Genomic DNA, 14,262 nt, shown 5'->3' on the forward strand with positions numbered 1-14,262 from the left:
CTAGGGTGGAGCTCCAGAAGGACGGAGGTCGATTGGGGGCGGAGTCTGGGCGGATCAGAGGCGGGACCCGGTTTAGAGGCGGGGCTCAGGGAGAGCAGCGGCTGGCTAGGGGCAGTCTTGGGCGGGGCATGGGCGGGGCTCCGGGAGGACAGACCCTGGCTGGGGCGGGGCGTGGGCGGAGCTCCGTGAAGACCGAGCCCTGCTGGGGCGGGGCGTGGGCGGAGCTCCGGGAGGACCGAGCCCTGCTGGGGCGGGGCGTGGGCGGGGCTCCAGGAGGACCGAGCCCTGCTGGGGCGGGGCGTGGGCGGAGCTCCGGGAGGACCGAGCCCTGCTGGGGCGGGGCGTGGGCGGAGCTCCGGGAGGACCGAGCCCTGCTGGGGCGGGCCGTGGGCGGACTCCGTGGGCGGGCCCGGAACGCGGTGGGGAGGCGGGGTCGGGTGAGGGCACCGCACTCCGGGTGTGGCGGTCCGAGCGCCGGGGGCGGCGCCACGGCGGGCGGGGCGGCCGGCGCGCTGTGTGGCCTTGGCCATGAAGCCGCAGCCGCCGGGCTAGGCCCGGGGCGGCTCCAGGCCTGGGCGGCCCGCAGAGGGCTGGGCCGGTCCCCGGCTCCGGTTCCCGGGGCGGCGGGTGCCCACTCACCATGCCAGGCAAGCACCAGCATTTCCAGGACCCCGAAGTCGGCTGCTGCGGGAAATATTTCCTGTTTGGCTTCAACATTGTCTTCTGGGTGAGCGCGGGGTCCGCTCCGTGCCCTGCGCTGGGGAGTGGGGCGAGGCAGCCTGTGTTTCTGGCGGGGGCGAGCCCCTCCCCAGGAACTTGCGACCGGGGACTGTTCCTGACTCCTTCCACCCCGATTCCCAGTCCTTAAGAACTACTCAGAGGGAGCTACTGGGATTACTGGGGGGGGGGGGGGGGGGCGGGACCCAGTCCCAGCAGGGTAGGTTTGGGAGTCTTGCCTTGCAGCCCCAAGTTTGGGCGAAAAAGGGGGCGGCGTTTGTCGGAAGACTGCAGGGGCGCGGTAGTTGCGGGATGAGCCCCGCCCCACCTCCTGGCCACGCCAGCTCCCGGCATGGTGCGTGAGGTTCTTGCGGTTGGGTCCTAGCCCTAGTCTACCCCACCGACAAGAAGCTTGTGAGCCAGGAGGGCAGGAAGTGACAAAAGCCCAGGCCTCTGTGGCCGCGGGAGAAAGAGCTGTGGAGAGCAGGGAGCTGTCCCTCGGGACAGAATTCAGCATTCCATAGCTGACAGAAGAGAGGCTTCCCTCCCAGGGTGGCGTCTGTGTCCTGGCCCTGCCAAGTCATCTTGCTTTTCTTCCTCCCCCATCCTATCGCCGAAGCGGGCTCTGCATGCTCCCTTTCATGCCAGGCCTTTCCAACTTGTTTTCAGCAGGATTCAAGGACTCTGTTCTCCACCCACGTGCTGCCGGGTTTGCCTTGTGGTGGGTGCCCTTGGATCTCCGCAGCCTTCTGCTCTGGAGGGTATGGGCAGCTGCAGGGAGCCCTGCCCTGGAAGTCAGAGGGCCTGAGTGTAGCAGGCCTTGTCCGGAGGCTGTTGGGCCAGCCACCTTTGCTCTCTGGGCCTCAGCTTTCCAGCCTAGGAGTGGGGGGTATTAGAGTTTGTCCTTCCTGGGTATTGGATTAAATAATGGTTCTTGTTGTGGAGGCAGGGCTACTCTGTAGCCCCCCCTGGCTGGAAGCTGCTGTCTGAGCGTCCTGAGTGCTGGGATTACAGGTGTGAGCCATCACACCGCGTTTCCTGTTAAAGGAGAGTTCTAATGAAGCACATTTCCCCAACTACCTTATTATTATCTATAGTTTACAGATAGGGGACTGAATGAATAGACACCAAGAGATTAAGTCATTTGCTGAGAGTGACAGATGCTTATCAGGAGGTAAGGCAGAGGAGCAAGCTGAAGTAATTCTGAGTGTGTGTGTGGGGGGTGGGTCAGGGGAGGCAGATCTGGTCGTCCTGGCTTTGTTCCAGGGTCTGGGCAGAGGAGTGAAGGTGGGCGGAACATTGAGGTCCCGAGCTTGGGCAGCATGGAGCAGTCAGGGCTTCAGAGCAGAACTAGGTCAGCTCTAGCTGGCTGCAGGTATATGGAAGGGTGACCGAGGATCTGGAAGTGGGGAGGGGTCTGGGACCTTGAACTCCTGATGTTCCACCCCCAAGTGTGGGGACTATAGGTCTGTGACACTCCTCCTGGCTCTGCCCATGCCATCTGGACACCAGCTACAGACTCCTCATCTGGGCAGCCTGTGTTCCCTAAATCACCTCAATCTTTCTCATTATCTTACCTCAGTTCCTTGCTTGGAGAGCCATGATTGTCAAGGCCAACCACCCTCTCATTCCTGACCCCGGGCAGCTCCCTAGACGTGCAGTCTTTGAGGGACACACCATTGGAGTAGAGAGACACCATCCACCTTTTACCTCTACCTACCCTTTCCTGCCCTGGTCCTGGGTTCTCCCTGGAAATGCCTTCCCCGTGCTGGGGATGGGGCGTGCAACCAAACATCACTTCTCCAGCCCCATCCCATCTGATCTATCTCATCTTTGGACAAGAGACCGGCTAATGTTTTATTTTTCCCAAACCTCTCCTTGTTCAACCCAACCCCATCCCTCCTCCTCCTCCTCTCCTCCTCCTCCTCTCCTCCTCCTCCTCTCCTCCTCTCCTCCTCCTCCCCTCCTCCTCCTCCCCTCCTCCTCCTCCTCCTCCTCCTCCTCTCCTCCTCCTCCTCCCCTCCTCCCCCTCCTCCTCCTCTCCTCCTCCTCCTCCTCCTCCTCCTCCTCCTCCTCCTCCTCCTCTCCTCTCTTTCCCAGCCTCCTCCTCGGACCCCTCTGCCCCATCTTGGCCCTTCATCCTGGGTTCCAGCCTTAACCTCCTGGCCTCCTTTCTTTCCACAGTCATTTTCAGCTTGTTGGGACACTGTCATCTCCCTGGCTCCAGACCCTCACATCTCCTCTCCTGTTTCAGACACCTCAGTGTCCCAGGCACACCAGAGAACAGGCCAGACCTGCTCTTGGCCCCATATTGCTTATCCATACGCAGAGGAAATACTGAGCAAATGAACAGATACCCAGATGGCTGGAGAGGATGGTGGCTTCAGCTGGGCTTTGAGTGGCAAGGAGGCATGAGAGGGAAAGAAGAGTTCTGGGTAGAACACCCAGAAAAGGCTAAGATCCCATGGTCATCTTCAGCTACATCATGAGTTAGAGGCTAGCCAGCCTTGGCTACATTGAGACCCTGTCTTAACAAACAAACAAACAAAAAAACCCCAAAGGCACAAGTATACCTGAGGCCAGATGCTTTCTGAGTGGGGGGCGGGGAGGAGGCTTTCAGCAGGATTCTGCTCTATTTGGAGAGTCCAGGAAGGGGCTGATGTCCAGTCTGAGGCATGAGGTGGCCTCAGTTCCTCTAGCTAGCCTATGGGAAAGACTCCCTGAAAGGTATCCTAGGCAGGTGCTCCACCAGGTCCCATTCACAGCCTGGGCCCTTTCCCTCAGCTTCCCAAAGGCCTTCAGGAAGGGGTGTGAGGAAGTCCTTGTGCTGGTGTCCAGCTCGAAACTCTTGCCGCTTTCGCAGGTGCTGGGAGCCCTGTTCCTGGCCATCGGCTTCTGGGCTTGGGGCGAGAAGGTAAGAGAGTGGCGCCCAGGGGTGGGGTGGGAGCACAATCACTCCCTCATGCTGTCCACTCCCCTGTTGCAGGGTGTTCTCTCCAACATCTCGGCGCTGACAGATCTAGGAGGTCTAGACCCTGTGTGGCTGTTTGTGGTGGTTGGTGGTGTCATGTCGGTGCTGGGCTTCGCTGGCTGCATTGGTGCCCTCCGGGAAAACACCTTCCTGCTCAAGTTTGTAAGTGTCTCTACCCCAGATACACTGGAGACCCCTGTCCTCTTTCTGTTCAGTTCTTTGCCTAGGCCTGGTGACCAGACAGGGAACAGGTAAAACCACGCTGTCTTTTGTCAACACAAGACAGCCTTAAAGAGCAGGGAGCCAGCTCAGTGGTAGAGCGCTTGCCTAGCACACACAGGGCTCTGGGGTCCGTACTGCAGGGCTGGGAGGAGGGGGCAGCACTCAAATAATAGTGGGTAGAGACTGGAGACTGACGCCCCCTTGGGTCTTGGCAGAGGTGTGGGAAGCTCCTGCCTGTGGAGCCCCCAGATCCCTGCCTCTCCAATGCCTACCGTCTGTGTGCCCCCAACCCAGTTCTCCGTGTTCCTCGGCCTCATCTTCTTCCTGGAGCTGGCGACAGGGATCCTGGCCTTTGTCTTCAAGGACTGGATTCGAGACCAACTCAATCTCTTCATCAACAGCAATGTCAAAGCCTACCGGGATGACATTGACCTTCAGAACCTTATCGACTTTGCTCAGGAATACGTGAGTGTGATAGCCATCGTGGGCCCCATGCAGGCAATCCCTGATGGGCACTTGAGAGAAACAGCAAATTTTCTGTGTGTGTGCATCACTTCCTCACTCACCCAGGCCAGCAGATGCCAGGGAAGAGAGAGCCCCTGTGCCAGGAGAAGCCAGCTCCTGCCTATTCCCCAGGCTTCCTCCTGCCTGGCTTCTTAGGGACACAGGTGTGTGAAGCTGTGGCCAGAGGAGGAAATGGCATGTACAGTGCAAGTTTCTCTTTCTCCTCAGTCTGGGCCCAGAGTGTCTGGGGTGTGTGTGTGTGTGCTATGTTGCTGATGCCCCAGTACTGTGCCTCAAATTTTGTCCAGCTCAGCCACTTAGGTTTGGTGACAGACACTCTTTGAGAAATGTATTGCTGGATGATTTTGTCCTTGTGCAGACATCAGAGCAAAATCTAGCAACATAGTTGCTTAGTTTCTTTTTTCAATTTTATTTATTTTATGTGTACGGGTGTTTTGCCTGCACACCATATGTGTGTCTGGTACCTGAAGAGGCCAGGAGAGGGCATTGGATCCTTGGATCTGGAGTTACAGGTAGTTGTGAGCCACCATATTGGTGCTGGGAATTGAACCTGGGTCCTCAAAAAAAGCAGCCAGTGTTCTTAACCACTGATCTGCCTCTCCAGCTGGAGCATAGTTGCTTATTTTCATCAAGTCTTGTGCACTGTCTGTAATTAAAAGCTCTGCACTTACAGCCATGAAACTATTCCCACCTGTGCATTCCAATCCTCACAATTCCTTAGGGCCACACCCTGTCACACCCAGTCACCTTATCAAGATTTGGCGCTGGGAGCTGGGACTCTGCAGTGCCTTGGAGCTGCCCAGGGCAGAAGCAGTCATGTAGCCTGAAGTTCCCTGTGCTTGCTTTCTCTATTCAGTATGGAACTGGGACAGGCCCTGAGCCAGGTGCGGGGAGATTCAGTGTTTTTAAAATGTGCAGCCTGTTCTCTTCGTGATGGCAGTGTCCTGGGGGATGGTGATGCACATACAAAACGGGGCTATTGGGGGGTGGGGAGTGGGGAGAAGAGAGCACACCGTGGCAAGGGCTGAAATGGAGAGCGTAGTGAGGGGGAGCCCCTGGACAGTGACCTTGACGCCTCCCTGAGGAGGGGAAGGAACAGTGGGCGGTGTGAAGAACAGGACTGTCCCCAGAAGGGACAGCAGGCTCTTAGCAGGTGACGGGGCAGACGCTGGCTCAGTGGTGTCGGAGACCTGCACACAGCGCACGGCCAGGCGTCCTGCCCCTGGCTCTGCCACAGGGCCTGCGCCTGACACCGGAGCCGTCTCATGCTCACCCTGGAGCTTCCCCAGCCCTCACAGCCATCTTTGCCGTGGCTGGGACAGTCCCCCCAGGGCTCTGCACTGTTAGGCCCCTGCACTGCAGACTTGGGCTTGCCATGGCGACATCTGGGAAGGTTCGCAGGGTTATTCTGGGGAGGGGCGCTGTGACTTCAGATCATGCCAGCAGGCGTTTGCGGAGTGGATTGGGATGGGAGAGCTGGCTGGGCTCCTCTCCTGTCCCTGCGGTGAAGGATTTGCAAATCTGGGCAAGTGTGCAGACCCAGTGCGGATATGAGGATGTGTGGTGCCTCTGTCCCCTCAGGGTTCGGTCTTGCTCCTGCCCCTCAGGTCCACGAGGAGGCCACAGCCTTCAAGCAGCGTTTCACCACTCGGATTCCTAGGGGCTCAGGCTCGTCTGCTGGGGGGATTGGAGTTGCCCCTTCCAGCCAACCCGCCCTCTCCTTTGGGTTTGCCCCAAACAGGGAGGGTGAGGCTCTAGGGTTAGGCCCAGTTGCCAGCTGTGGACCCCTAAACCCAGGCTCTCCTCTCTCCCTAGTGGTCTTGCTGTGGCGCCCGAGGGCCCAATGACTGGAACCTCAATATCTACTTCAACTGCACTGACTTGAACCCGAGCCGTGAGCGCTGTGGGGTGCCCTTTTCCTGCTGTGTTAGGGACCCTGCGGTAAGTGGGGCCCTGGGAGGAGGCAGGACCCCTAAGCAGTAGGAGGTGCATGCCGGTGTGCTCTGGTGTCCATGAGAGAGCTAAGAAGTCTGGAGTTTGGCTGCAGATGAGTGGGCATGGCAAAACCCAAGCTTCTATTTGCTTTTCTGTGAAAGAAGAGCATTTTAGTTTAGGATCCAGTGAGACCATGGGTGTTCCCTTAGCATATTGCTAATGGTCTGTCTCCCCCTCAGGAAGATGTCCTCAACACCCAGTGTGGCTATGACATCCGACTCAAACTGGTAAGAGGGGCGGGGACAGGGTTGAGGGTACCTTGGATACAGGGGTGGCATGAGGGCCTCTCATAAGCTCCTTTGGTAGATCTCAGGGCTTCTGTGGGGTGGAACTGGCCCCGATGGGTCTGAGGTCTTGATTGCTCATCCCATCTCTGTGCACCTGCTGTGGTTGGCATTGCTCAGCCAGTGCTAATGGATTGTCTTGGTGATCCAGTGCTAATGGATTGTCTTGGTGATCCAGTGCTAATGGATTGTCTTGGTGATCCAGTGCTAATGGATTGTCTTGGTGATCCAGTGCTAATGGATTGTCTTGGTGATCCAGTGCTAATGGATTGTCTTGGTGATCCAGTGCTAATGGATTGTCTTGGTGATCCAGTGCTATTGGATTGTCTTGGTGATCCAGTGCTAATGGATTGTCTTGGTGATCCAGTGCTAATGGATTGTCTTGGTGATCCAGTGCTAATGGATTGTCTCTGAACTCAAGGAAAGAAGGGGAAACAGTAAACGAGTAGACACATTGATATGGACAGTCATGAGAACTTGGGAGGTTGATAAGGCAGGGTCTGTGTGCTCAGGGAAAGCCTCTTCAGAGCAGAGAGCCAGGCTAAGACCCTAGGAGAAGGGGCCATCTGTGCAAAGGCCCTGTGGGAGAATTCCAGGGAACACTTTGTTGGGGAGGACACTGCAGTGGGGATGGGCTTGGGAAGAGGGAAGAGGTATAGATCTGAGCTGAGGCCCACAGCAGCAGGCAGGCTGAGTCTTGGTCCTGTGTGTCCTCAGGAGCTTGAACAGCAGGGCTCCATCTACACCAAAGGCTGTGTGGGCCAGTTTGAGAAGTGGCTGCAAGACAACCTGATTGTGGTGGCCGGGGTCTTGGTGGGCATTGCCCTCCTCCAGGTACAGCCATGACTTGCTTGCCCTCCTCCTGCCCAGAGCCTTCTGCTCTTCCTTACCCACTCTCTGTCTTACAGATATTCGGCATCTGCTTGGCCCAGAACCTCGTGAGTGACATCAAGGCAGTGAAGGCCAACTGGTGAGGCTGCCGGGGTGATGGCCACACATCCGGCCTAAAGGGCCTCTGGGGGGCCTCTTAGGACACTCTGCTTCGCTCACAATGGCAAGGCCTGTGGGGCATCTGCCATGACCCGAGCCCGAGGCTTTGTGATAGGGTGCGCGTTGCCCACTGGGGAGCCACGGGGCTGTTTGCCACAGAGCTCTGTGTGGGGTGTGTGTGTATGTGTGTGTGTGCACACACACACGCGCGTGTGCATACTCGTAAGTGCACCTGGAGTCGCCATCCTGCTGCTGTGAGGTAATGGCCCTTCCAGGGCTCTACAGGAAGGTGTAGCTGGGCGGGTAGGGGGTGCACCTCTGTCCCCTGGTCTACCGTGGGGTGCATCTGTGTGCGACTGTGGGGTGGGCTTATGAGTCTGCTGTTTCCAACCTCCCCTTAGCCTGCCAGGAAGCCTCCCTTGGTCTCAGTGTCACAACCTCTGAAATGAGTCCAAGAATTTTCTCTCTCCTTGCCTCTCAGGATCAGCCATGGTGATGGCTACAAACTACTCAATAAACGACACTTTGAAAAACAGTGGCTTATACTCACCATCTTCGAAGGCTCTGTTGGCAGCGCCGCCTCAGAGCTCTCCAGGGAGGGCCCCGGCCTGCACCCAACCGCCTAGCGAGGTCTCACAGGTCTGGGTGACTTATGCACCTGAGATAGCCTTTTACGTGGGTGTATGGCCTTAAAGGCCACATGGCTCCTGCTTCTCCTGCAGAATGACTGTGTGGCCACACCAGCTTCTCGGTGTCAGCATCATCTACAGCAGGACATAGAGACACCTCAGCCGGCCTGTTCTGTGTGCCTGACCCCCAGCATCTGGGAGTTGACCTTTCCAACCCCTGTGGATTACTCCTGGAAAACACCTCAGGGCTTCTGTGTTTCAGCCTCAAGAAAGGCAAAAGGATCTGAAGAGCGGGGTCCTGGAGTTCACCCCTGAGAGGGGGTCGCCTGGTGGATCCTAGTTGTGCTGGGCACTGAGGTGGGTGGCAGGAGGTCCAGGAGAGGGCTGAGTGGTGGGAGGAGGGCAAGAAGATCGTGCAAAGGGCGTGCCCGGAAGCCCATGGCTTGGCCTCTATGAGGGTGAAGTGCGTCTATTTTGGGGTCCACCAGCTGTTGGATTAAAAACCTTCTCCATGACCTGCAGTGGTGCCTTGAGGCCACCAGAGGGCACATCAACACCACAGTCTCTGCATCTGGCTTTCCTCACACCCTCACCTCAGTACCTACCCTGCTGACACTGAGTGGCTTGCAAACTTGTAAAGAAGCAAACCAGCTCAGGCTTAGGCGATCTGGCTGCCCAGAGGGCTGGTATGTGTGAAATGACCCTTCTCTCCCCTTTCCCTGTCCTGGGTCAAAGGTCGCACGCAGCTCTGGTGCCCTCTCTTCCCTCGGTGAGTTACAATGAGTGTAACAGAGTAGTGGGACCTGATCTGCCTGGGTCTTGATTAGCACTGGAGACCAGACAGAGGGAGACAGAGGTTCTGTGATGATGAGGTATCTGTGTGCAGTCTGGATGATGATAATGACCGCTTGGGAGTGCAGGGGAATACAGTGGGAACTGTGCCGAGACAGGTCCTCACCCACAGGTGCTGACTGCTGTTCAGTTGTAGCAAATTGCTGTGGTGTGGGGATGCAGGGCTGACAGCAGAGATCTCAGAGAAGCTGGGAATCGGCGGCTCTTGTAAGATAGCCAGACTTTAACTCAAACCTGCAGGCGTCACGGAGAGCCCAGAGCCCAGAGCCCAGCCTCAGCTCCTGTGTCAGCATCGCACACAGTGGCCCTGACTACTAAGCCCTGTGAGGGTGCTGGGAGCTGCAGCCAGGGAGGCTGACCAGGCAGTGTGCCCCTGGTTGCCTTGTCCCCTGGCATGGGCTGCACAGAGCTCTTGATGGCACCGGCTGTGGTGGTGTGTACACGGCAATAAATACAGCTCAAAAAGCATTGTTTCTCATTTCACATGGTTTCATTTCTCCCTCAAAGCTCGCAGCGCCCCTGTGAACTGCAGTTTCTTTTTCTGATGAGGAAAACACTCAGAGGGGAGGGAGGCTGCCTAGAGCATACAAGGCACGCAGATCCTACCGCCCCCTTGTGCCGAAGTTTGGCATTGCATGCGTCTTCTTGCTGGGTCTGGTGAGACTGGCATACTGAACTAGCAACCAGTGAAGGATGTAAAGTTACCTTTATCCCCAAAGGTGACATCTGCGTCTGCTTAGGTAATAGTGGTACAGGAGGGGGAGGGGCAAAGTCCCTGCCCCGTGCTGCCTCCTCAAGGGAGACAGACGGTGAGGAGGCAGCGTTTTTGTTGGTAATGTGTGCTATGAAGATGAGTGACAGCTGGGGAGCCTGGGTGGAGGTTGGGAAGGGTGCCATCTCTGGGGAACAGTGATCTCGGTTTTGGCGACAGCTTCTGTAAGGCCGTGGCGGGCTTGGTGTGGGGGGGCTGGGATGGTAGGAGGTGGGGCTGGGTGAAGAGCGGGGACACAGGCACAGGAAACGAAGGTGCCAGGGTATCCAGAACCAAATCGACGAGATGGTAGAGCAGTGGGGACCTGGGCCAGACCAGAGTTCTCCAGAGCTCACCCTGTTACAAGATCTCCAGTTCTCCACTCATCTGCCTACCCATCCTTCCATGCACCCTCCACTGCTCATCCTGAACACACCATCACCCACACAGGAGGCCCTAGCCAGAGACCAGGGCTTCTGCAGCAGAGGCAGGCAGGGAGCAGTCGCTGGCGGTGCGAGGATGTGCTGAGAAGCATGTGATTGTCACTGAGTCAACTTCTTGCTCTGACAAGATGCCTTGGAAAAATCAAAGGAAGAACGGTTTCTTTTGGCTCACAGGTTCAGAGAATCTGGTCCATCGTGGCTTGGTCCCATCCTATGGGCCTGTGGTGAGGTGGAGCACAGTGCTAGGGAGGGCGTGGTAGAACAGAGCTGCTCAACCCAGGGCAGCCAGAAAGCACAAGGGGAGGGGCCCGGGACAAGGCATGACTCCCAAGGACGTGGGCCAGGACCCCTCCCTCCGGCTAGCCCCTCCTGTCCCCTCTCCTCAAGTTATGAAGCCATCAGTGGGTCAATCCATCAATGAAGCCAGAGCTCTCATGAGCCTGTCATTCCCAGAGGTCTTGCCTCTATACACTGCTGTGTAAGAACCAAGCCTTCAAATGCATGAGCCTTTGGGAGGATATTTCAGATACAAAGCATAAGTCACTTCTCAGCACACTTTGGGGTTGATTAGAGACCCACTTCCCATTCCCAGTTCATGGAGCAGTTCTCTGTACCAAGAGGTCCTCACCCACAGAGAGGCCTTTCCAGATATGCAGAAAACACAGGAACAGACAAGGCTCCCCTTGTGCATCCCTCTAGACGGGCCCCTGGTCAGTAGGGAGCAAGGCCACCTTCCAACTCCGTCAGGATGGAGCGCACACTAGTAGTGCCAAGCCGGGTGTCCTCCAGAGCCCTAGGGGAGGTAGCTGGGATCTCAGATTAGCCAGAGGACTTGCTGTGACTCCCTACTCCCCCAGGGGAGGATTGAGTGGGGAGCGGGGAGGGAGAGCCTAGGCTGACAAGTTCCTGCATTTCTGGTAAGTCGGTCAGATGGGTTTGAAGGAAGGTGTCCCAGGAAACTAAATCATGTTTCTTGGTGACAGCCTCCCCAAATGGCCACCAGAGAGCAGCAAAGTGCAACCCACACGGCATAGCCCATCAACCCTGGCCACAGCAGGTGACAGCGATCCTTTGAATCAGCCAGCTAGGCCACTGTCCCAGAGACATAGAGGCCCACCCTCCTGGTGCCAAGTTCAGGTCTTGCCACTCTCTTCATTATCTCCTCCAGGGACTTTGAGTAAGTGACACCCCCAGGGATATCTCTCCTAGTGCTCAAGGAGACTGTGTAGTGCCGTATGCCAGACAGAGTTGGAGAATGTGATGGTGGTGGGGTCATTGTTCACATTCTTTAGGAGGCTGAAGCAACAGGCTCCACATGCACCTCCACTCATTCAGGCAGGTTTGCTAAGCACCTACTGTGTGCTGCCAGTGTTCCCAGTACTTAGAACACAAAAGGGAAGCGATCCCCTACACTCCCATGGAGATGTCCAGACCTCGGGGGTCAGCGGACTTGGTCTGCAAGGAACCAAATATTCTGAGCCAGAGCGACAGCCACGTAGCCACTCAGTTCTGCCTCTGTGGCAGAACGCAGCCCGAGACAGGATGTAAACAAGTATCCATGGCCGGGTTCCAGGGACATGATCTGCGGATGCAGAAGCTGGGATGTGATCTAATTTTCAGCTGTCATAAATCTTTGCTTCCTTTTGATTTCTCTGCCATTAAAACATGGAAAAGTTTATCTTTAGCTCTGGAGCTGGGTTAAAACAGGCTACAGAATGGATTTGCCTCACAGGCTGGAGTTTTCTGTCCCCTGGTCTGAGGACGAGGACAAAGCATCACCACCAGACCCAAACTGTGGGGGTTACAGATGCAACTGGTGGGTGGGAGTGTAGGGGCTAGCCTCAGTGTCGACTGGGGTGTCAGGGGGAGTGTGGGGCTAGCCTCAGTGTCGACTGGGGTGTCAGGGGGAGTGTGGGGGCTAGCCTCAGTGTCGACTGGAGTGTCAGGAGTGTGGGGGCTAGCCTCAGTGTCGACTGGGGTGTCAGGGGGAGTGTGGGGCTAGCCTCAGTGTCGACTGGGGTGTCAGGGGGAGTGTAGGGGCTAGCCTCAGTGTCGACTGGGGTGTCAGGAGTGTGGGGGCTAGCCTCAGTGTCGACTGGGGTGTCAGGGGGAGTGTGGGGCTAGCCTCAGTGTCGACTGGGGTGTCAGGGGAGTATGGGGGCTAGCCTCAGTGTCGACTGGGGTGTCAGGGGAGTGTGGGGGCTAGCCTCAGTGTCGACTGGGGTGTCGGGGAGTGTGGGGGCTAGCCTCAGTGTCGACTGGGGTGTTGGGGGAGTGTGGTTGGTGATTAAGCAATTGTGCAGCATGCATGAGGCCTTGGGTTTCCTCCCCAGCACTGATAAAGAAACAGAGTGGTCCGAGTGGCCTCGCTGTGAAGGCAGGGTGTAGCAAAGACTTCAAATTTTAAGGTGTTTTTGATAGCACAGGTAAAACAGGGACTCATTTTAGCTACAGCAAGCAGACAGATGGAACTAAAGTCTCTTTAGGTCCCCTCTGTTCTCCAGCTCCCCCCACCCCAGGCTGTGCAGTCACCCCTCAGTGTCTGCGTGATATCCACGGTGCTCAAGGCCCTGTATATGGCAGGATCTGCACAGAACCTACACGTGTCCTCTGGTGCTTCCTCGTCTTTTTAAATGTGTGTGTGTGTGTGTGTGTGTGTGTGTGTGTGTGTGTGTGTGTGTGTATACGCCCCATGTGTGCTCCTGGTGCCTGCAGAGGCCAGAAGAGTGTGTCAGATTCCCCTGGGACTGGAGTTACAGGTGGTTGTGAGCCACCACATGAGTGCTGGGAATTGAACCCAGGTATCCTACAAGAGCAGCCCGTTGTTCTTAGCTGCTGACCCACCTCTCTAACACAGTTTATTTTTTTAGTTTATTCTAACTAACAGGTAAAGGCATAAAACTGCATACATTAGTGGAGTACTATGTAATATTTCAACTTTTTATTAGATTGATAATTTTGTTTTATGTGTGAGTATTTTGCCTGTGTGTATGTATGTGCACCATGTGTGTGCTTGGTGCCTGTGGAAGTCAGAAGAGAGTGTTTGATCCCCAGGAACTGGAGTTACAGATGTTGTGAGCCATCATGTGGGTGTATGAATCGAACCCAGGTCCTCTGCAAGAGCAGCAAGTGCTCTTAACCCAGCCATCTCCCCAGCGCCCACAGTGCTTTGATTCATGTGTACACTACATTGAATGTTTGAGGATTGGCATACTTATTCTTCAAATATTTGCCATTTCTTTATGATGAAAAATTTCAAAATCCTTTTTTCTAAGTTTAAAAAAAGATTTATTATTTTAATGTGTGTGTGCACGCGCGCATGCCTCTGAGTACGCACAAGGGCCAGAAGAGAGTAGCAGATTCTGTGGAGTTGGAGTTATACCCAGAGTAGAAACGGGGAACTGAACTCAGGTCCTAGTGAGGTTTTTGTTGTTGACATGAAACTATGAAAAAACATCTTGGGGGAAGAAAAGGCTTCTTTGGCTTACAGGTTACAGTCCATCTCTGAGGGAAGTCAGGGCAGGAACCTGGCAGGAACCTGGAGGCAGAACTGAAGCAGAGGCCATGGAGGAGCGCTGCTTCCTGGCTTCATAGCTGTGGACTACTCAGCCTGTTTTCTTCTCTTTCCTTTCCCTCCCTCCTTCCTTTATTCCCTTTCTTTCCTTCTTTCTTTTTTTTAAGACAGGGTTTCTCTCTGTAGCCCTGGCTGTCCTGGACTTGCTCTGTAGACCAGACTGGCTTCTGCCTCCCGAGTTCTGGGAAAGCTTAGCTTTTCTCTTCTCTTCTCTTCTCTTCTCTTCTCTTCTCTTCTCTTCTCTTCTCTTCTCTTCTCTTCTCTTCTCTTCTCTTCTCTTCTCTTCTCCTCTCCTCTCCTCTCCTCTCC

At 55.9% G+C, this 14,262-nt stretch overlaps 1 protein-coding gene across 4 annotated transcripts; it reads left to right on the forward strand.

Annotated features, from left to right (window-relative positions):
- Window positions 1–473: 473 nt before the first annotated feature.
- On the forward strand, window positions 474–9,668 carry Tspan17 (tetraspanin 17). 4 transcript variants are annotated; one of them, XM_042278513.2, is made up of 10 exons: window positions 476–727; window positions 3,581–3,631; window positions 3,704–3,850; window positions 4,205–4,375; window positions 6,251–6,376; window positions 6,610–6,657; window positions 7,432–7,548; window positions 7,623–7,684; window positions 8,186–8,343; window positions 8,427–9,668. In XM_042278513.2, exons 1-9 carry the CDS (start codon window positions 641–643, stop codon window positions 8,328–8,330), a joined length of 954 nt encoding a protein of 317 aa, XP_042134447.1. In that variant the 5' UTR covers window positions 476–640; the 3' UTR covers window positions 8,331–8,343; window positions 8,427–9,668. The 4 variants fall into 4 exon arrangements, with proteins under 4 accessions (XP_076429498.1, XP_042134447.1, XP_015851213.1 ...); XM_015995727.3 differs by having other exon boundaries at window positions 477–727; window positions 8,186–9,668; XM_076573384.1 differs by lacking the exon at window positions 8,186–8,343 and having other exon boundaries at window positions 479–727.
- Window positions 9,669–14,262: the final 4,594 nt, after the last annotated feature.

Source organism: Peromyscus maniculatus, chromosome 5 (genome assembly GCF_049852395.1).
Source record: "Peromyscus maniculatus bairdii isolate BWxNUB_F1_BW_parent chromosome 5, HU_Pman_BW_mat_3.1, whole genome shotgun sequence".
In the NCBI taxonomy this organism is placed as follows: Eukaryota; Metazoa; Chordata; class Mammalia; order Rodentia; family Cricetidae; genus Peromyscus; species Peromyscus maniculatus.

Bases quoted from the DNA above. Each gene is read 5' to 3' on its own strand.
- Tspan17 (XM_042278513.2), top strand. From the start codon at position 641: ATGCCAGGCAAGCACCAGCATTTCCAGGACCCCGAAGTCGGCTGCTGC. The intron at 4,376-6,250 runs GTGAGTGTGATA...CTCTCTCCCTAG, and splicing joins TCGACTTTGCTCAGGAATAC to TGGTCTTGCTGTGGCGCCCG. The intron at 6,377-6,609 runs GTAAGTGGGGCC...TCTCCCCCTCAG, and splicing joins GCTGTGTTAGGGACCCTGCG to GAAGATGTCCTCAACACCCA.